General features: G+C 41.5%; 1 protein-coding gene across 6 annotated transcripts in view; it reads right to left on the reverse strand.

Annotated features, from left to right (window-relative positions):
- gabbr1a (gamma-aminobutyric acid (GABA) B receptor, 1a) overlaps positions 1-21,514 on the reverse strand; it is a 130,626-nt gene that overhangs the window by 107,696 nt on the left and 1,416 nt on the right. For 5 of the 6 annotated variants that reach the window (XM_026183912.2, XM_026183904.2, XM_026183908.2 and 2 more), the window contains 3 exons: positions 19,892-19,978; positions 19,564-19,628; positions 11,838-11,976 (listed from right to left, as the gene is read on the reverse strand). In XM_026183912.2, coding sequence (XP_026039697.1) covers positions 11,838-11,976; positions 19,564-19,628; positions 19,892-19,970 — 283 coding nt within the window. In that variant the 5' untranslated portion in view covers positions 19,971-19,978. Of the gene's footprint in view, positions 1-11,837; positions 11,977-19,563; positions 19,629-19,891; positions 19,979-20,089; positions 20,246-21,514 lie in introns of those variants that run through there. The other variant, XM_080308534.1, reaches the window with a different exon arrangement.

Consider the following 21,514-nt stretch of genomic DNA (forward strand, 5'->3'; position numbering starts at 1 on the left):
GGTAAAACGCTGCTTTAACTACATGCAGACCAATCATGCTTCACTCCCCAAGCTCGCTTTTCTGAGCCAGAAAAATCCCTCCTCACAGCTGGCCACAGGCATGCCTCTAGTTAGCTTTAATCATGCCCAACGTGGTCTGGGGATAGCGTCACTCTCTCTGGAAACAAGGCTAGTCATGATGCCACACATTTCATTAATTGTAATGAAAAGTGGCTCCACTGCAGAGTCTGTCGTCATGTAGTAGCCCTGTGATGTTCACGGCGACTAATCTAAACGAGAAGAAAGGAACGCAATCAGACGGCAGCCTCGGTGACAGAGGCAACGGGTTAAAAAAAGTCTCTTTTTTCAAGGTTTTTCATCTCTTCTAGTTACGGCTGCTGCAGAAAGAAAACGAACGACCTTCCCTACAGTCCACACATGAATAGATTCCTTCATCTGAGCAAGCACTGCAGTAGGTAAAAGTGGAATATAAATGAGCAAAAAGCTGAAAATGTGTCTGAGGTTTAAATGAATTCATCCTGTGAGATTATTTCTTTCCCTTGTTTGCATATTTCCAGGCACTAGTTTCTAGTACATCTGGCAGTGTTCCCACACACGTCTCAGAAACAAAACGGGCACAAAGTAGTGACGGAGTCGTTAGAAAGTTGGAAAATGGAAAGTTTTGCGTTAGTTACCAGGAAAAATAAAACAGGAATAGCTTTTTTCTTTTTTGTCTGATCTGGAAATGGCCGGGCTCCTCGGTGTTTTTCTGTTAAGCTGCCGAGTTTGTCGAATCTTCCTTCCAGCATGCGAGTACAAAATAAAACTCCAATCTGCACATTGCAGCTTGTGCTCTTACGTAAGCCAGAGAAAACAAAAAATCCTGCTTCTGAGAGTGTACTCCTGGGAAGATTTCCACTGGTGTTAAATGTGAACTGGAAGAACAAAAATGGGAGGTTTCAACTGGGATTTGACTGGATTGCTGCCCTTATTTCAAAATTTGCAAGAGCCAATACAAATTTGGTTTGTAGAGAGATACAATCAATTTCATAGTGCAAATTTATTCATTAAACATCATCTAAATGTCTCTGAAGACACAGACGGCCTCAGTGGAGACAGTACAGATCATTTCATATTTACATGTATTTATTTTATAGGCCTTCACTTATTTTCCAAGCAGGGAGCAGAGGGAAAAGGCTTCATCTCCCCTGTAGAATAAACATATTCTCATCTCTGTGTCCCGTTTTTTTCTCACTGCCTGTGCTTTGACACACTGGCCACGCGTGTCCAAAATGGGGTCATTAAAGTCCAGTTTAAAAGTCACAGGTTTACCTGACAGGAGGTCGCGGTTGTGGTTAAATAGTCAGTTATGATCAGGAGGGTCTGAGTCATGTGATCTGTAAGTATCTATGTGGTGACCATAAAAAGAGCTAATCTTATTCTCTAAATACTAAGGAAAGTTGCATTAATGCTTCTTTCATTTCTCCCTTTAGCACATGCGCTGGGCCGTCTTTATGAAATGAGATCAGAATTCAAAGTGACAGACTAAAAGCCCGTTCATGGAGAAACAACAAGGCTGAGAAGCGTCACAGATCATATCGTTTAAATTATGTCTGCTTCCATCTTACACCATAACTTGCAAATATGCTGATGTGCTTTGAACAAACTGTTTAATTAATAGCCGAAATGGAAATAACAGTAATGTAGGCGAGTCTGCTGGTTATGGCCCGTTTACCACGTGCAGCACTTTGTAACATAGGTTTAGAAAAATGCTCCATAAATAAAATATAATTAGCCAAATTAAAATGATCAAAGTGAAGTAGAGGTTGTATTGCAGCTCTGTTTGCAAAGCTTACGTCCTCACTCTGAGCATTGTTGTACTGCCAGCTTTTAGGATTATGGTTAATTAATTTGACTTCAAAGATGCTAAAAGCTTTCGTAAAGGAACTGTTAAGATGGATCGTCTTCAGCAGGAAGAGGGAAAAACGAGTGGACCAGAGGCTGGGGAGCATTTTCTATTACAGCCACTTCATTTCAACTCACTGTGATGATTAGTGAGCTTTTTTTCACATCAGTAATAGTGTCTGCAGTGATGTGGACGCTGTGCAGGTCAGTTTGTGGGTAAAATGTACAGAAAACCAGAACGCAGTGATTTTCAGATCTCATAAACCAAACGTAGAACACAGAAACATATCAAACCTTTTAACTGAGAAACTATATTATAAAATATTAACTCAATTCAAATTTGATATGTGTGACACGAGTGCAAGGGACGAGGCCAGAAATCAGTATTGGATGCCTGAGCCAGCCTCAGCCAAAGCTCATTTAAAAAGGACTGAGGCAAAGTGGAAAACTGTTCTGTGGTCAGACGAACTGAAAATTGAAATTCTTTTTGGGAAACATGGACACCACATCCTCCAGACTAAAGACGAGGGGGGGGGGCTTGTTATAAGCACTCAAGCCTCCGTCTCTGACGGTATGGAGGTGGATTAGTGTCTGTGGAGCTGGCACATCTGGAAAGGCTCTATCGATGCTGAAAGTTATGCAGGTTTTAGAGCAACGTGTTTTTTTTAAAGACCTTGTGTATTTCAGCAAAACATTGTTAAATTGTGCAGAATCGGGGTGCTGAACTGGCCTGCCTGCTAAAATTCTTCAATCAGACAAGAATGGGACAGCATTCCTCCCCCAAACCTCCCACAGCTGGTCTCCACAGTTCCCAGATGGACTTTAGTTAAAAGATGAGGGCATGCTACACAGTAGGAAACACGACCCCATCCCAGCTTTTTTGTGATGTGTCGCTGCCATCAAATTCAAAATTACTGATTTTATTTTCTTAGAATTTTCGCTGCTTAAACATTCAATATGTTCTATTGCTAATAAATTATGGGTTAATTAGATTTGCAAATGATTGTATTCAGGGGGTTTTTCTCTTCCCGGTGTAGAAGTCTGTGGGAAAGTGGCCTTTGCCTTCTTTCTTGCTGAATACAGCATGATGTTACTGTTGCAAATGATGGTCCTTATTAGAGTGAGAATTGGAAATAAACCAGAGCGCACCATTGACAAGCAATTTGTCAATCACAAGTCATCAGTGTGTGTGTTGTCCGAGGGTTTCACAGTCACCCCTCATTTATGTTTGAGTTTGAGACTTCAGAGTGGGACGTCACTGACACCATCCTTTATATACAGACTGTGGTGAAAAACATTGGGTATGGAAGGTGAGGTTTTTGTAGTTCATCTTCTTAGATGTTGTAGTTTTAATGCAACAGACTCATATCAGCAACATCCGTTATGAGCTTATCAAGCAATCCAGCACAAGTGCAGATTCTCTGAGCACTGTGGTGGTTTTCCCCAAGTCTCCTTCACCTCGTGATGTTTTCCATCAAGGTGAAACAACAACAACATAAACAACAACAAAAATGTGATTAGGGAAAAGCATTGGAGTTTTGTTTTTGACCACAGCCTGTTTTTTCCATCCCATTTGAAGCTTTGTGTTTTTCACCCACTCGCTGTTCACCTGCTTGTTGGCTTTACTCACCAAAAATGGTCAGACTGCAAAGTAACCACTTTTATTTCAGCCTGTCATTGGTGACATAAAATACTGTGAAGAAGACTTGAGTGACTGCTCATTTTTTCATATTATGTTTCCAAGGAGCAAGACTCTCCCCCCCCACCCAAGTGATGTCGAGCAATAACTCTCCGGTTCTCCGAAGCTCTTTCAAGTTCTTCTTTGGTAAATGAAAGACTGGCTGTCAAGAAGCCACAGTTAAGGAAGGGAAATAGAGAAAAGGGCCAAATTACACAAGAACAGGACTGAAAATGAGGGTTAACAGATCTTTTATGGTCATTAATCCAAACTTGTAGTTTTTGGTTCAAGTCGTCATCAGTGTGTCTACAGGCATCTGTAAAACACAGTGGAAGCTCTGTCTTGGTTTGGGGCTGATTAGCAACAGGTTCACTGTTTAGTGTAACAATGATCCCAAACACACAATCATTGCAGTACGAGTTCACCTGGAGAGAAAAATAAACCACAATGGCTCACTATCAGGCATGGATTGGCCTCCCCAGAGTCCAAACGTCAACACTATGGAAGTACTCGACAGAGAACTGAACAGAAAGCAGCCAACATCCAAAGAAGAGCTTTGAAGAGCCTTTATGAAGCCTGGAGAACTGCATGTCTTTCAATAAGTTGCTGAAATAATTTTACATTCTTGTAGCAAAATATAAAGAAATGATGGGTGGCTCAAGACTTTTGCACAGTACTGTATTGGCTTTTGCATTGCATGAATTCCACTAAAAGTATTCATGGATGTTCAGTATTGTGGGTGGCTGACGAACTAGAAACGAACATTTCTTGAGCAGTAAAAGTAGAGCTTCAAAACATGCTGCAGCTCAGTTACACTCAGAAGAGTTTTCCTTTACCAAAAAGGTTTCATTTAGTATTCTTTGTAATGAGAAAAAGGAGCAGGGAATGCTTTGGGAATAGGAGAGCTTACAGCTGGATGGATGTTTCACATCAGCCTTTTGTGAGCAGTATGAATTTTGCTCTGTTGCCTTGTCAGTCAGCTTAATCTACCATTGGAACGTGAGGGCCGAGTCGGACGGTGCAGGAGTCCAAATGTAACAACTCATTTTGTTCCAGTGCTTGAACGGCCTCTCGTGGCCTTCAGAAGCAACCAGGTCAGTGAAGGAAAGACTGACTGTTGGTCTCCTCACGCTAACATTTCACTTACAGTTTATCAGAGCGTCGCCTTGTTGAATGAGGAAGTATAAAATCTGCACAAGTCTGCGTTAGTAAGAAGGCATGGGGTCGATGGCAACAATCAGAGGATCACAGTTCCTGCCTTAGTATTATAACGAGCGGCGTAGAAGCGAACATCAGATCAGATCAGAAACTTTATTGTCATTGTCACGAGAACAACGAAATGAAGAATGGTCCCCGATCATTGCATCATCCCTAGCAATATCAAAATATAAATAAAACAATAAAATTCAATAAATAAAATAGATAGAATACTTAAAATACTAATAAGATATAACAGTAAAACATTCACATACATTCCCACACACATGCTTCAGACCGTGCATAGATTAACACAAGAGTGGCGTGATGGACATTTTTTTGTAGTATTCAGATGTGTTATTGCAGTTGGATAACAGCTGTGTTTCAGTCTATTAGTCCTTGCTCTGATTGCCCTGTACTGTCTGCCTGAGGGCAACAGTTCGAACAGGGAGTGGCCAGGATGTGAGGTGTCTTTTATGATGTTTTGGGCCTTTTTAAAACAGTGGGCGTTGTGTAGAACTTCCAGTGTGGGGAGAGGGCAGCCAGTGATCTTTTGGGCGGTGTTAATGATCCCTTGGAGTGCTTTCCTCTGAGCCCCTGTGCAGCTAGTGTACCAAATACATATGCAGTAAGTTAGAACACTCTCAATGGTGGCTCTGTAGAAGGACACCAGCAGTCTCTGTGTGATGTTATTCCTCCTGAGAATTCTCAGGAAGTACAGTCTCTGTTGGGCCTTTTTCAGCAGCTCGGAGGTGTTCACACTCCAGGAAAGGTTCTCCTCTATATTGACTCCCAGGAAGCGGAAGCTTGCCACCCTTTCTACACAGTCCCCATTTATGAATAGTGGTTGGATCGCTGCCTTTTTCCTTCTGAAGTCTATTATGAGTTCTTTGGTTTTTGAAGTGTTGAGGAGGAGGTTATTGGCCTTACACCATGACGTCAGCTGCTCCACCTCGTCTCTGTACGTAGACTCGTCTCCCTTGGAAATGAGCCCCACCACTGTGGTGTCATCTGCAAATTTCACAAAGATGTTGCTGTGGTGGCGAGGAGTGCAGTCGTGTGTGTAGAGAGAGTAGAGCAGTGGACTGAGCACACAGCCCTGGGGTGAGCCAGTGCTGAGACTCAGGGCTGAGGATGTATGATGGCCAACTCTGACTCTCTGTCTACGGCCCGAGAGGAAGCTATTGATCCACATGCAGGTGCTGTCTGGAAGCCCCAGGTCTTGTAGCTTGGCCACCAGTTTGTGTGGAAGGATGGTGTTAAAAGCTGAGCAGTAATCCACGAAGAGCATCCGCACATAGCTACCATGCTCTTCCAGGTGAGTTAATGCAGCATGGAGTGCTGTGGCTACAGCGTCTTCCGTGGATCGGTTTGCTCTGTAGGCAAACTGGTGTGGATCCAGGCTGCGGGGCAGGGCTGCTGTGATGTGTCTGCAGACCAGCTTCTCAAAGCATTTCATTACCACTGGGGTGAGTGCCACCGGTCTGTAGTCATTCAGGCCGGTGATGTGGGGCTTCTTAGGCAAGGGGACTATGGTGGAGGACTTCAGGCAGAGTGGGACAGTCGCCTGTGCGAGGGATTTGTTGAAAATCCTGGTGAAGATCCCAGCCAGCTGTCCTGCACAATCCCTCAATATTCGACCTGGCACACCATCAGGACCCGCCGCCTTCCTCGGGTTAACAGCCTGCAGCATGCGCCTCACCTCGTGCTCTTCCAGGGTGAGGGTGGTGCTGCTATGGGTGGCGTGTTGCTGCTGTGGCTCCAATACCTCTGGTACCCTGGTCTCAAAGCGGGCGAAGAAGATATTCAGCTCCTCTGCCAGCTCCAGGTCACCGTCCGCAGCTCCGAGATTGATCTTATAGTTGGTTAGGTGCTGGATGCCTTGCCACACCTGCCGGCTGGTATTACTCTTCAGATGGTCCTCAATCCTCCTCCTATAGTCCCCCTTTGCCTCTCTGATGCCTCTCTTCAGGTTGGATCGGGCTATGGTGTAGTAATCCCTGTTGCCAGACCTGAACGCAATGTTCCTCTCCTTCAGCAGCTGCCTGACCTCCCGGGTCATCCAGGGCTTTTGGTTGGGATAAGCCCGGATCCGTTTGACTGCTGTAACAGTGTCTATGCAGTGTTTTATATAGCAGAGGACACTGTCTGTGAACATTTCCAAGTCCTGATGTTCAAAGATATCCCAGTTAGTCCTGTCAAAACAGTCCTGCAGCTGCTGAGAGGCACCCTCTGGCCATATGGTAATATTCTTTGTGATGGTAAGAGCAGTTTTCTACATCATAGTATTATTAGCATTTAGGATCATTTTTATTAGTACCTCATCTTACTGAACTCATATTTATGTTAGAGTTTAAAGGAAGTATCAGTTTAAACTAACTTGACATGCTTGTCTTTGGAGATGTAGGCAGAGGAAGCAGTGAGGCGACAGTGCTAACCAACCCTGTGACAGACTGCAGACCTGTCCAGGGTGTGCTCCACCTCTGCACTCCCAGCTGGCATAGGCTCCAGCCCCCCTGCACACCCTGAACTGGATAAACAGAACAGGATGGATTTTTAAATGACCTGAAAGCTTCATGTAAAAATGGCTCTTTTAAAACTAGAAAATGTAAAATAACTGTAATTAGTATTTTGAATACTAATATTTTGTTATCATGTGACAATTTTAAAATAGCGGGGGGGAATTACAGCAGTGTCTGGACTCATGGAGTGGTTTCAGCTCACTGTTTAACTGTTTGGCTACAGCTTTACTGGTTTGGCCCTCTCACTGCTCTCCTATTGTGCCCGGCCAAATCGAGCTGCTATTTTCAGATGAAACACCTCCGAAAATTCATTGAACACGATCTGCTCTGCGCCAGTCAGTTTATGGAGGGAGGGAAAGGTTACATGTACTAGAGTTGTATAATTAAAATATGTAAAGATGTCAAAATATCACAATATCAGTGATTACAAATGGGTTATATCTTTATTTCTTTCAGAAAAAAAGGGTTTATGTAAAATATAACGTTCATTCTTTTGCTTTTCACCATGCTGCAGTCTCTTCCTTTGGCATCTTTTCCACAGTCCTGGTCAGTAAAACCATTGGGGACTAATGTGAGTGAAACATCACCAAGGGTAGAATGGCTTACAAGGAAGTAGGACAAGAACTCCTTTCAGTGCCTGAAATTCATTAAAAGACCTAACATGACTGTACATGTATATAAATATAAATACTGGAAATATTCTCACTCGGATACCTGAGGAAACAGATGGTGCACGACTCTCCTGCTTTAATAACCAGTTAAAAACATGTTTGCAAAGACATGAAAAGTAACCACATGTGAAAACACTGCAGTAACCTGTTAGTGCTGTTGTTATTGTGTGCACCAGTTTATGGTTTAAATGTTTTTATTTATGTAAAGGAAAACACAAGAACCAGACACAGGCAACAATTCACCGTAGATTCCAGTGTAACGTAATGAGGTACTCGAGTATTCTGTATCACTTTTGGATCATTTCTCTCACCTTGCCCATCCCTGCTGAGTCAGCACACACAGGCATGATTAACTCTTCAGTCTCTTTTATGTGTTTAGCTGGTTACAGATGCAGAGTCGGGGTTGATGACTGTGTCTGATATCAGGCACCTTTTGTTTGAGAAACTAACCTGCTTATGTGCTTTTTTTGTATTTCTAAGACCTTCGAGTTTAATACATCAGATGTGTTTCAAAATATTTTTATAAACCCAGATGAAGTTTTACTCTTTCTCTGCATGTTAATTCAGCTGCATTTAATTTTATTTGCACTCATGTTTACAGTTTTATTTACAGTGATGTGAAAACCTGAGTACACTCAGTGTTTCGGTAGCTTTCAGAACCATCTTTAACAGGAGTAACTTCAAATGTTATCATATCATTATTATTAGATCATTATCACACTTCTAAACAGCTCATGGAGGTTTGGGGACACATTTATGCACAGCTCTCTTAACATCTCGCTGCAGCATTTCAGCCTGTTTGAGGTCTATGAGAGCTTTAATATTTAACAAGGAGCTTGACGATGAAGGTAAAGATTCTGCAGTATTACACAGAAGATCCTCCATGAGCAATCACAGAGGAAGAACTGCCCACTATTAATAGCAAAGCCATGAAGTATTCCAACTCAGTCGGTATTACTGTAATGTAACAGGTTACTTTAAACTGCAGTAAATATGTTGCATTACTTTTGAGAAATAATGTTACCTAATGCTATTGTAGTTTAACAGTGGTATGTATAAAAGCAACCCCCACCGAGTGCCAAACAAAGTGCACAGCAGGAGTTGGTAGACACCAAAAAAAGGCTAAAAGCAGGTTGAGACTGCACAGACAGCTCCCCGTGAATCTTTGCTGTCATAACATCAGACGCTTTATTTCATTGTAGTTTTGGCTTTAAATTAAGATTGTTGATTAAGCAGACAGGACACTTGAAAACTGAATATTATACACAAGATTTGTCTGGATTTGGTTCACTCAGCATCATTTTCAGCCACAGCAGGAAACTGTCAGCAGAAAAGCTCTTATGAACTCCCAGTACACTCCCTGTACTCAGCACCAAGTGCCAAACAGACAGAGTTAGCAACACAGACAGCAGTATTTCATCGACCAAGTATTTCTCTCCAGAGTTGGAGGAGAAACTGAGCTAAAACAGTAAATATTGCACTTATATTTGCCAGGCAGACACAAACAAAACTCCGAATGAGCACAAATGATGCTCCATATGTGTAAATACCCAAGTCTATCGTGTTAAACATTAAGGAAAAGCTTTCAAACTAAATCATATAACTGTACTGGAATAAAACACATAATAGGCTGGAATTAGCTCAACATACCATCGACTGTTTTCAATCATCCTGAACTCTGCAAAGCCAGTGAGATGGAAGCAACCATTTGGGATTACTGTACATCGTGTAATTCATATAAAAATAGATAAAAATGCCTTCTAATCAGGGGTAGGCGGCACACCTCCTCCGGTTGCTCTTCTTGAATGGATAAACCACACTCCTTTTATAACACAGAAGCTACTAATTCACAGGCTTCATTCACTACAGTTTACTCTGTGTGTCTTGATTTTGGTGCAATGTTTCGCTGATTTTGTCGGGAGTAGAAATAAATCGCCACGCTGCGTTCTTTCTTCACACCTGCATGTATCAGCGCATAGTTGGAGAAGGAAGGATGACCCGTTGATAGCGAGACGGAGGGAGAGAGAAAGAAACCAAAACACTGGAGTTCCTCCGGCTCCCAAAGCCGGTCACCACAGACTCTTGTGTTAAATTAACCAAACGTACTAATAAACATCTTGAGGCCACAACAGTTTCCTCCTTTCGTAATCGATGTATGGTGGTCAAACTCCACCTGAATACTGGTGAGGCTTAAAGTTGGGGGCGTGGCTACTGTGATGGGTGTCCTATCATTGAGCTGGACTGCTCCACTGTGTTTGTGCTGTTGGTGCCATTTGGAGCATTTTAATGGAATTGTGTGACAATGTGGCCGCGGTGTGAGACAGACCGCCCAAGAAAACAGAGCTCCGGTGTTTGATGAGTGACATTGTATTACTTCATTATTCTGTAGAGACATGTCTCAGTATCTGCACACTCTATCAGTGTTAGCTGACAACTCGGCCCTGTCGTCTAAATATGATCACTTCTGGCTCAGACTGGCAGCAACCTAACGCTGAGGTGACATCACGTCACCATGTCCATGAACTAACGGCTTAAATGAATATGGCTTCCGACCACCGTGATCCTCCGCCACATTAAAGCCTGTTTCGGAAGATTCTGGAGGGAAATTTCCTCCATTTGAATTCATAACTCTGTGGCAGGTGGAAATGAATTGCTTTCGGGTGCTGCTCTGTATTTTACGCAGTCTGCAAATCACTCTCACACCCTCTCCCCACCCCTCTCACTATGCAGTGGATGGAGTTAGGCTCAGAGCTTTGGGTGAAGTTCCACTTTGACCAAACGGCCCCTAAATGCTCAAGAAAACATGATTTTTAGACAAGTTGAGAATAAATGGGGCCTTTTGGAGCCATTTCTGTGTTAATGCATTTTGTGGGACAAACATTTTGTTTTTGATAGAAAGGATCAAGAGATACGGTTGCATTTTTAGATTCTGTGTTACTGGTTCTGATGTTGGTGAAATATATTTCTGAGAGTATTAGAGACATCGCAGCACCTAAGCCACTTTACAGAAGCTGCCATTTTAATTTCAGGCATGAAGCAAGCAGCAGCGGAAAAATTTGTAGCAGCAGACAGCATCATTTTCAACCCCCACAACTGGCTGCTTCTTCTGCACGCGTCGAGGCTTCTGTTAAAATGTAACCATCTTTCTAATGTCTCCTTATCACTTTAAGAAGTTGCTTTAAAAAGAGGAAGTCCTGTGGTAAATCCTTGATGTACCATTCATCGTGCATTAGCAGATTGCTAGTGTTTTTAGGGCTAAATCAGCTTCAGTGTAAGAAACACTAAAGGACATGAGTCTTTTTCTTTTTTCCATTTAGACGTATTTTTTAGATTAGTTGTCGAAGCTTAAATGAAATTAAATAACTATTTTACCCATTTAGCTCCATACACTTCTACTCATGAGCGCCCCTGATGAAATGCAGCCCTGTTGTCTTAACAGGAAGTGGAATGGTTCTCCTGGACTGGCTCTGGTTTAACTTAAACAGTGATGGCATGTCAGTGCTGAGCTACCTTCACCCTAAGGGGGAAAGTGGAGTTTTAAAATGATGCTAACAAATGCTGGCAGCCACACAAATTAAAATGTGTGGTTTCATTTCATTAAGTCAGACTGCATCAGTTCACTTTACGGCGACAGTGAACGCTGCACAGTATGTGACACTTTCCTTTGTGTAAAGAGTAAACAGGGAGGGTGGTGAAGCACTGTCAAAACAACTGGGATTTCATTTCAGCGTAAGTGTGGTTTTAATTTGATGCTGATTAAGCAGACGTGACACTTAAGAGCTGATTATTGTGCACAAGATCTGTCTGCAGGGGGAAAAGGAAAAATGAAAGAAGGACGAGGAACGGGAGGAAAAGGGAATGGGAATGAGACCAAAGAGGACTTACAACATCTGCTGGCCTGCATCATGTCTGTCCACGTGCCGTTGGGTAAGCACTTCCTGACCTTCGGTCCCACGATCACTCGGTTGCCTCTGCAGATGTACTCGATCTCATAATCCACAGGCAGGATCTGCACACTGCGGATCTGTGACGAGAACAAGGGCAGAGAGATCAGGGGAAGGAAAGTGTGATATTAAACATTCATATTTTAGAAAAAGAAAAAAGTCAAAGTGCTTCAGACTTGCTATCGTGACCTGGTATTGCTTCAGCTTAGTTGCTGAGTTGTCTGCTCCTGCCAAGGTGTGGATAAAAGCACTGAGGTTGGCTCAGAGGGACGCCACTTCTCGCTAGATCTCATCCTGCAGTTCCTGCTTTTTCATGCAAGTTTTTCTCCTTCACTTAAGAAGCCTCTTCATTCTGTGTCACAGTGCCATATGGCCACGACAGTAAAGCTCGACAAGGGAAAACATTTTAGTGTGATACTGTCTGAACTGATGTGCTGTCGCTCTCTGAATTACATCTCCTCTGCCTGTGAGGGGACGGAAACATATGCGAGCCAAAAAGGTTTATGTTTCATTTTAAATGGCTTTGGTCATAGCTGCATACATACATTTGAACAACGAACAATAAGGAAGCAGTTTGAAACTAAGGAACCGTTTTCATGTTGAAGAAAAGCTTCACTGCTTGCAGTTTACAGTTTACAGTGCATGTGCAATCATTTTAACCCAGTAAAGCCTGAACGATGGAATAACTGCTAGAAAATTCAAATTTTGCAAAGCAGAATGTTTAATGGAGCCGCTGACAAATGAAATAAAAGATTCAATTAAATATCAATTTGATTAAATGAGATTTAATTGGATCATTTTATGCTACATTAATTTCTCAGTTTGTTTATCTTAAACAAATATATAAGGGAGTTAGGTTTTTAAAAAAGAAAAATCACACAATGATGAAGATCTCATGGATCAAATATGACACTCTTGGCATTAAAGGATTAACTGTTGTAACGACTGAGACACTTTTATGAAAGTTTTGTATATTCATTACTCGTTCATTCTAAAATGAGGGGGTAAAAGTAAATGTCATTTGGGGCTTTACTGCAACAGAACACCATATTATTTCATATCTAGGACGTTGTCACATTTGCAAACTTCACAGATCTGCCATTGGTTAGATATCAGTTTGAAATGTGGCCACCTTAATCCAAAAAGCTTCTAATATCAAAAGTTTGCCCAGTACCTATTTGCAAAGATGATAAATATATTTATCTGAATTAGGAAGACATGTGTGTCTAAAGTAAATCTTTTCTATGTGATGTAATAGTGTGGCTGTATTTCTATAATCCTCAAGTAGAATAAAATGTGTTTTGGATTTTTTTTGCCCCCAACCTTTAAGAGGGACAGTTTACACCAAAAATCAAATTGACATATGTTTCCTGTGGCCTGTAAAGCTGTTTATCTATCCAGACTGTTTTCTTGCTAGCTTCCCTATTTTGGGAACATCAGCTGTAGAAATGTCTGCTTCCTTTTGAATATAATGGAACGAAATGGCACTCGCCTTATGGTGTTTACATAATGTATTGCACAAATTCTACAGCAGATCTCATGACCCAGTTAATCAAATAAATAAATAAATAAATCACTGTTCAGAAGGAATCGGGCATCAACCCCAACAGAGGCTCGTGTCAAACACGCAGCTAGCTGGGATGTTAGCTAGCTAGGACTAAGTACTAGCTAAAAGCAGGAACTGCAGGATGAGATCTAGCGAGAAGTGGCGTCCCTCTGAGCCAACCTCAGTGCTTTTATCCACACCTTGGCAGGAGCAGACAACTCAGCAACTAAGCTGAAGCAATACCAGGTCACGATAGCAAGTCTGAAGCACTTTGACTTTTTTCTTTTTCTAAAATATGAATGTTTAATATACAAACTCATAAAATTGATGCAGCAAAGGCTGACCTATGAAACATATATTTTTTTAAGCAAAACTTCAAGATTTTCCACAGAGCCACTAAATTCTGAATGACTTGATAAGTCAGTGGATCTCCAACTTGTTCTGGCGTACCCTCACTTAAAGAAGAGAAAAAGAAACATTAATAATACCACACACTATTTTTTTCAAAAACATTAAAAATAAAATGGGATCCAAGTTGAATTTTTAGAGAAATAAAGCTCGGGATGATAGCACAGGCAAACACTCATTATATTTCCGTCCTGTTTTTTCTCTGATCGTCACCAGCTGACCTGCGGTGGCTCCATGCCCCACAGCTTGAGAAACACTGTGATACAGTAAGTTCTCTAAAACTGAACCATTAGCTTAAAGTTGTAATAACCAGATAATATTGATGGAGCTTTCTTTTTCCAAATGGACAGAGTTCCCTTTAAAGCTATAAAAAAAACCAACAGTTTTCATGTGGAACCACTAAACTCTCGATTTCTATTCAACTGATCTTCAGCCATAAAAATCCATAGTTTGTCCAACTAATGTCAGACTCGGCGTGTTTGTCAAGTGATGTTTATCTGTTTAGGAAAATGAAATCTGGGGCATTTTAAGATTTTGCTTGAGATTCTGTAGTCTGGTTATGCTGTTAAGTGCTTTGAGTGGTCAGTGAGGCCGACCGCTAATTTGATGTAAATGACAGCTTCAGCTGACTGACTATTGACTGAATGGAACTGCGAATAAATCAGAGCTGGAAGTCAGAATAGTCGGAGAACTTTGTGAACACGTTAATTTGAGAATCAGGCAACGTAGAATTTTCTTATTGATAACACAGGTGTATCTACTTGACCTCAAGGTCAAGGTCACAGGACAAATTTTCTGAAAACCTTTAACTCGAGAAAGATGTCAGTATTCTTTTGTGCTGAGGAAAAGATAAAAAAAACAAAAACAAAAAAAACAGCTGATACACTTTTATTTTATGACCATCCAGCAAAAACAGCATCAAAAGGCTATTTGACTTACAAACAATCAAAAACCACAATGGTCATAAAGCAATAATACCAGGCGTAGGAGATGCCTGCGCTCTCAGTGGTTTATGTTTATTAGAATTTTAGCACGTGTTATTCCTGGTTCTTGCTTAGCCATGTGCTTTTTGAATTGATATGCTGAATAAAGTCACTAAGGCTCATGTGCACCCCACTAAGATCGACTGAGACCTGGGAATTATGTGTTCTCAAACTTGTACTTCCAGAGGATTTGTGCCACCTAACAATTTCTACTGGCTGGAGGTTGAGGGGTAGCAGCCTCCTGGCAGGGCCACCAGTGTTTTTAAATTATACCATTACTACTCATCATAGACAGGGTGCCTTACTCAAGCCAAGCTGTAAACGTGGTGTAAACGAACACCAATCACAACAGGATCATTCTTTATATCAAGCAACAAGGCAATCTTACTTTAGTTAATAAAGTGGATTTGTCTTAATGGCAGCAGGTCATTGCTGCATTTTTCTCTGAAGCATCATTATTATTTCTGCTAATAATGGCACTATAAACGTGGCTCATGCTGAGAAATCCAGCTTTAAAAATCCCTCCAAGTTTAACCCTCCATTTTTTTTTACACTCCTCCCAGCTCACTCTAACCTGCTCAGCTCCTCTGACTCACACTGCGCTACAAACTCCATTCAACCTTTAAAATATTCACAAGACTTTGAACTTCCAGTGTCTATATTGTCTTTCATGTTTCTGAAGGAATTAAGTAAAAAGTGACTTATTTTTGAGTATGAAATAGACTTTTTCCTGAGCCGCTCTCAGTGTCACAGTACTGCCAAACACTCCTTTCATATAATCTCTGTATAAGCACATGCTCAGCTACTTCTGCTGCAACTGAGCCGATTCATTGTTTCTCATTTGGTGTCAACTCGGTCGCCTCGGTACCGTTCAGAGTCCAAAAATAAAGAATTTGATCGAATCGCTCAGCATCCAGTTCCTGTTCTGATCCCTCTCTGTTATCAGAGCTGGTTGGTGTATCCGTGTGTGTGCGCTTTGCCCTTAAATCATTTTTTAACACACTGCCATGTTCCCATTCACTGCCCACGTCAGTGACTGTAGTGACTGTTTAAAAGCCACCGAGGGACTGCTCTTCAGAAACTGAAGTGACGCATGCTTTCAATCAAACTGCCAAGTTTCCATCATCAAAGCGCAAAGAGTCATCGCTGTTTCCGAGATGTTTAAAACAATTTTCAGGCTTGTGTGCCGCCCTGCGTTCTTAGTCAGATATAATACACAAAAAGTGGTGTTGTTTTACTGTTTAAACATCACTTTATGTAGCAGCGTTTAGTAAAGGGTCAAAAAGTTTGAGCATGAACTCTAACGTCAACTCTAACGTCAAGAATAATAAATTACCAGATCACAATTATTGATGCATTGATGTGTTTAACACTTAAATCTTACTGATATACAGAATCAAGTATTATTGGATTTTTACGAAGTGCATCTGCATCCAAAATGTAGTATAGTACGAGTAGGTGGTAGTATAACATGGAAATACTTAAGTGCATTACCACTAGGGATGGGTACCGGTATCCGGTGCCATCTGACATAAACGGTAGTAACCAGACCGAAAAGCAGCGCACACTTCGGTGCTTTTTTTTCCCTGAGCTGTGATACACTTTGGATTCTAGCCAATCATTTTACCTTTCCGAGGATAGTAGGCGGGCCCAGGTATGTACGTTCTTTTAGAGCAGAGCTACAGATTAAAAATGCCCAAAGCGAAGCGGTCAAAAGTCTGGCTGTACTTGACAGCAAAAGATGCAAACTCAGCAGCAACAAGTGCTTTAAGGTGATACTGTGATGCTGTCAAAGGAGGTAACACCAAGAATCCGATGAAACACCTGGCGACGCATTGCGTTTTTTTATAAAAGCCGAGAAATGCACCGTATTTGATAGCTTGCTGCGAGACCTCACACCGAGCGCATCTACTGCGGGTGGGTTGCCTGTTATGCAACATCCCCAAAAACACGAAGAGGAGAGTCCTGGCCCCTAGCCCTGCCAGTGTAGCAGAAATGATGAGGATGATGATGCAGCAGCAGCCGTTCTTCTCTGCGTGAGGAGCTTAATGTTGTTCGTGTGTAATTTACGTTGAGTAGGCTAACCACGTTATTACATTAATGCATGTAAGGTGAACTAGCAAACATCATCATAGCTACATGCGGCTGTCCTCTTGTTTGATGGCAGATGCTCCCTTCACCCTGGACAAAAAGGCTAAAATGACCAAAGAAAAAGTGGAAAACAGTTAAACATGAGAGGTTTTTGGACCAATTTTGTGTTCTCCATTCTTTAAGCACCGGCACGTTTCAAAAGTACTGGTTTGGCACCGGATAAAACCTAAACGATACCCATCCCTAATTACCACTACTTTAGTAAAGTACTTGAGTAAACGTACTAATTAACTTTCCAGCACTGGCCCTGTCCACACACTCATATCACTGGGCACTTTAAGATAACAGTACTCCAGCCGACATCATCAAAATCAAGGCCTGTGGGACGAATCCATCCCCATGCACACTTTAATCCAGCTGGCATATCACTTTAAACGCTTGATAAAATTTTGGCCTGCCAGGTTGTAGCTGTAGTTTGCACAGTGCTGCGGCACCCTGTACACAGCTCGAGTAAACAGAGGCTTCAGAAAGTCACTGAACTGGAACGAGGCATGCAGCTACAGCAAAAAATATCTCTGAGAGCCCAATCGCAGAGTTTTTGGAACAGTTAAGTTGAATGTTTATGTGAAGCCAGTTTCATGGTAGCATGTTGGGCCGTATGTTAGAGCTAAACTAGATCATTAAGGATCTTTTGCTTTATAAATTTTTACATTAAATCTCATGAGAAACTATTACAATGTCATGTTCAAGGTTGTGAAACATGCTCTGTGGGACTGTTGAGCATATGGGAGCTGTGGAAGTTTTGGATGCAATTTTTATATCTTAAGCAGAAACTTCTTGGGTTGAAAAATGAAGCCGGTGCCAAAATCTGCAATTCCACTAATAGCCATGTGCAGAACTCCACATAAACGCCCACATTATGTCCAACTTTACTGCAAAAATAAACATGTTTACAGCCTACTGATAAAACCAGTGTCACCCTCTATGGATAGTTTCCCCCTTTAGGACCGGTGTGCAGTGGGTGCTCCCACTGACGGGTGTCTGCTGGACCTACAGCTCATTCAAGAAGTTTGTGCCTCAGTGCTGCGGAGTGAAACTCTGGAATTGTATTAGTTTGTCACTTACCATTAAATTAGCAGGTATGCATGTCTTTGCATTGCACTCATACAGTTTATGACCAACCAAGCTTACTAGCATTTGGCGATAACTTAGCACTCCAACCTGTTATCCAATATTTTCCATTTCTGCCTCAAAAACTTAATTCATTAAAATAAAACATGACAGTGCCCAAAATGCTAATGCTGAGGTTTCAAAATGCCGAGTTCATCTTTTATATACAGTCTATGGTCAAACTCACACTGGAAGTTTTCATTTGTAAATAACTTCATGTCACTCATGCTAGAGGAAATGAACCTGCTACGTTTTAGTTTTTTGGTTTTTTCTGTAAAATTTTGGCTCAGTGATTAACGGGACTGACTTGGACACTTCTTACTGACAACACAGACATTTGTCCCTTATTGATTGCTGTTGCACTGTCACACCTCAGTTCGCTGCCATTATCAGTTACAAAAGCTCGCAAGTGGTCTTGGCAAAACTGTCCTGTCCTCAGAGCGCAGCTCATTGTTCGTACGTTTGTTACAGCATGTGTGACTGAGCATTTAAAGCTGGAGTGCCAGACGACAGGTTTGAGATGTTCTCTGCTGGTTATGAGCTATAAACTTCCTTTTCCTCCAGTAAACACAGGCTTTCGTGGTGTCTTCGAACAACAGCTGCAGCCTGCCAGGTCTCACATGTGTTCTCTAGTTAGTCAGTGTGTTGTGTAAAATCATTCAGCCGTTAGCTAAAATCTCTCTCTTCATAAAGTTTTAATCACCGGTGAATTTTGTCATCTTCAAAGAAGATACGGAGGATTGAAAATACCCAAAAAAATAAGCATTCAAAAACAATTTTTAAAAGAACGTTTTGAATTAAATGCACCAAAGGTAAAACCTGTAGACGGTACATGATTTACAGCACAACAGTCAACATTAAATCATTTACAGAATGTAAAATGATATTTCTAATTTAATTCACTTTCGTATTCTTGTTTCTCTGTTTGTAAATTTATTATTATTTATTTTTCTGTTTATTTTCCAAAAGCAATAAAAAAATTTGTTACATTATTTTATTATTGTTATAAAATAATGAAAATTAAATGCAAAATACACATTTTTCACATTTTATAAAGTAGTTATGTCTTTTCTTTTTTTAAATATTACGTCTGGTGGCCTAACATGATATTTACACATTTATGGAGTATTTTATATTTATCAATTTATTTAATTATTAATCTTTCCTTTCCCCAACACCCTCAAACCCCTATTTTATAACCAAATTAATACAAGTCATTGCAAAAAAAAAGCCATCTATAAGAAAAGTTAATTGCACCACATTTTCAAATTTATTAAATGCCTGTTTTTATATTTTCAGGTGCATATTGGTGAATAATTATATGAGATGTTTTTACATTTATTTATTTTTTAACAGACACAAATCTACTTCTGTGTCACTTGTTTTGAAATCTTCAAACTGGCAGCAGTCTCATGTGATTGATTTGAATGATGAGCTTCAATACTCTGCAGTAACCAGATTCTCTGTACCTGTTCTTGTGTTAGGCCTCTATAGCGGATCCCACCATCCCTGGGAGGCCGGATGATGGCACAGCCTGGGGGAAAGGGGGTAAAAGGAGGAGGAGGAGGCAGAATGAAGGACGATAAGCGCATAGAAAGAAAGCTCTGTCTCCAGATAATGCAGATATATTACAGCAACATGATATATTATCAGTTTAACTGACGCCTTCCTCGCTGCACAAATTGCAGCGTTTCATTCGGGTCACTTAGCAATCTCTGCGGAGTTACTTCTGTCCATTACTGCATATTGTAAACAGACACACACACACACACACACTGATTCCTGCACACAAATTACCTCCAGCTGATGAATTATGTATGGGCACAACGAGAGATGGAAGAGCACAGAGAAGAATCAGAAACAATAGCCGTGCCATTTCTGGATCTGAAAGAGAAGGAGGAGAGAGAGAGAGAGGTTTTAAAACGGGAAATCAAGAGTTTTGGGAGAAGACGGAAGAGACAAAAAAGAAATGGGTTACTGAGGAAATATCCTTACAGTATTAATGCCGCACACTCTGTTCTCAGATGCAGTCATTTTCGCTTCACTGCATCAACCTTTTGGCAAAAAAAAAAGCTCCCTTTTCAACCTGGCGGATAAGCTGCACGATGAGTCCACTTTTCTCTCTCTCTGCTTCTGTTTGTATTCACCGTGCAGACGGCTCAGGTTCATTTCAAAAGCCCTGTAGACAAGATTTCAGCTCAGGCTTTGATGGCTGACGCTGATATTTTTTTGCAAAGTGGATCCCCATTTCACACCAAAGCAAACTCAACAGACTTTTCTTCTCTTCCATAGTAGAAAAATATCCAGAATAGCTAGTATGGCTGTAGCTAGTGTGGCTGCAAAAGCTTTCTTTTTGCAAGATGAGTGCCGCTATTTGGTGTGTTGACAGGCTTTTAAGGAACAATGATTCAGCTGAGCAATTCACTGAAAGCACCGCACCGTCAACAGTTTGATCACAGATTTGGGTCCATAATGTCAGCAGCAGTTCATGCAGCCCTCAAGCAGAGATAAAGAGTGGGCTACAGAGGTCTGCACACATGCCCTGATTTTTTTTATTCACTTGAGGCAATTCATCAAACTTGGCAGCTCCCTTAGGACCCCAAAAGGGGCTCATACAACTTGATGTTCACATATGCTGCAATTCTACACCTGTAACCAGAGTTCAATATGGGAAATCTCTTTACACAAAGTGTGAATTTACTGGTCATAATGCACATCACAAAATGTCTTAGGTTAACTGAATTTAATGTGTACACAGACTTCATGACAACAGACAAAAAAGTATGTTTTTCTTACCAGAAAACAGTGAAAACACCCAGGAGTCCCAAAGCCCCTGGAGTATTGGCAGGCAGGGGAACACACACACACACACACACACACACAGACACACATACAGTATCGATGATAAACACCCTATATATAGCTGTTCATTTGCAGTTTTGAATCATAAACTCCGCTTTATGAGGTTGCCAAACAAAACTCATCCAAACACTCTCACGCTTAACATGACAGTACAGGGATTGATCAAGTGTGTGTGTGTGGGGGGGGGGGAGAATGGGATGGGATGGGTGGAGGGGGATAACAAAGTAAAGCACCACAGTGAGGGAGACAGATGGCAGCGAGGCTTGCCTGTGGAAGGCAGACAAACTCTGCTGGAAACTTCATTAGCATTAACCAGTGTATTTTTAGAGTTCACTGACAAGAAGCATGCAGGAGGTAGACACCACCACTAGAGCGTGCATATTATAGGTGTGTGTGTTTGTGTGTGCGCGCGCTCTGGTCCCGTGTGGGAAGCAGGGAGAGAAAGAAGGACAGCTCAGCAGGAGTCATTAATATCAGCGATCACACACCCAGCCGGATAAAAGCAAACTGTGTGAGTGAGCAGCCTAACGGCACAAAGCCAGCCGACTCCATCAGCTG

This window comes from Astatotilapia calliptera, chromosome 11 (genome assembly GCF_964374335.1).
Source record: "Astatotilapia calliptera chromosome 11, fAstCal68.1, whole genome shotgun sequence".
NCBI lineage: Eukaryota > Metazoa > Chordata > Actinopteri > Cichliformes > Cichlidae > Astatotilapia > Astatotilapia calliptera.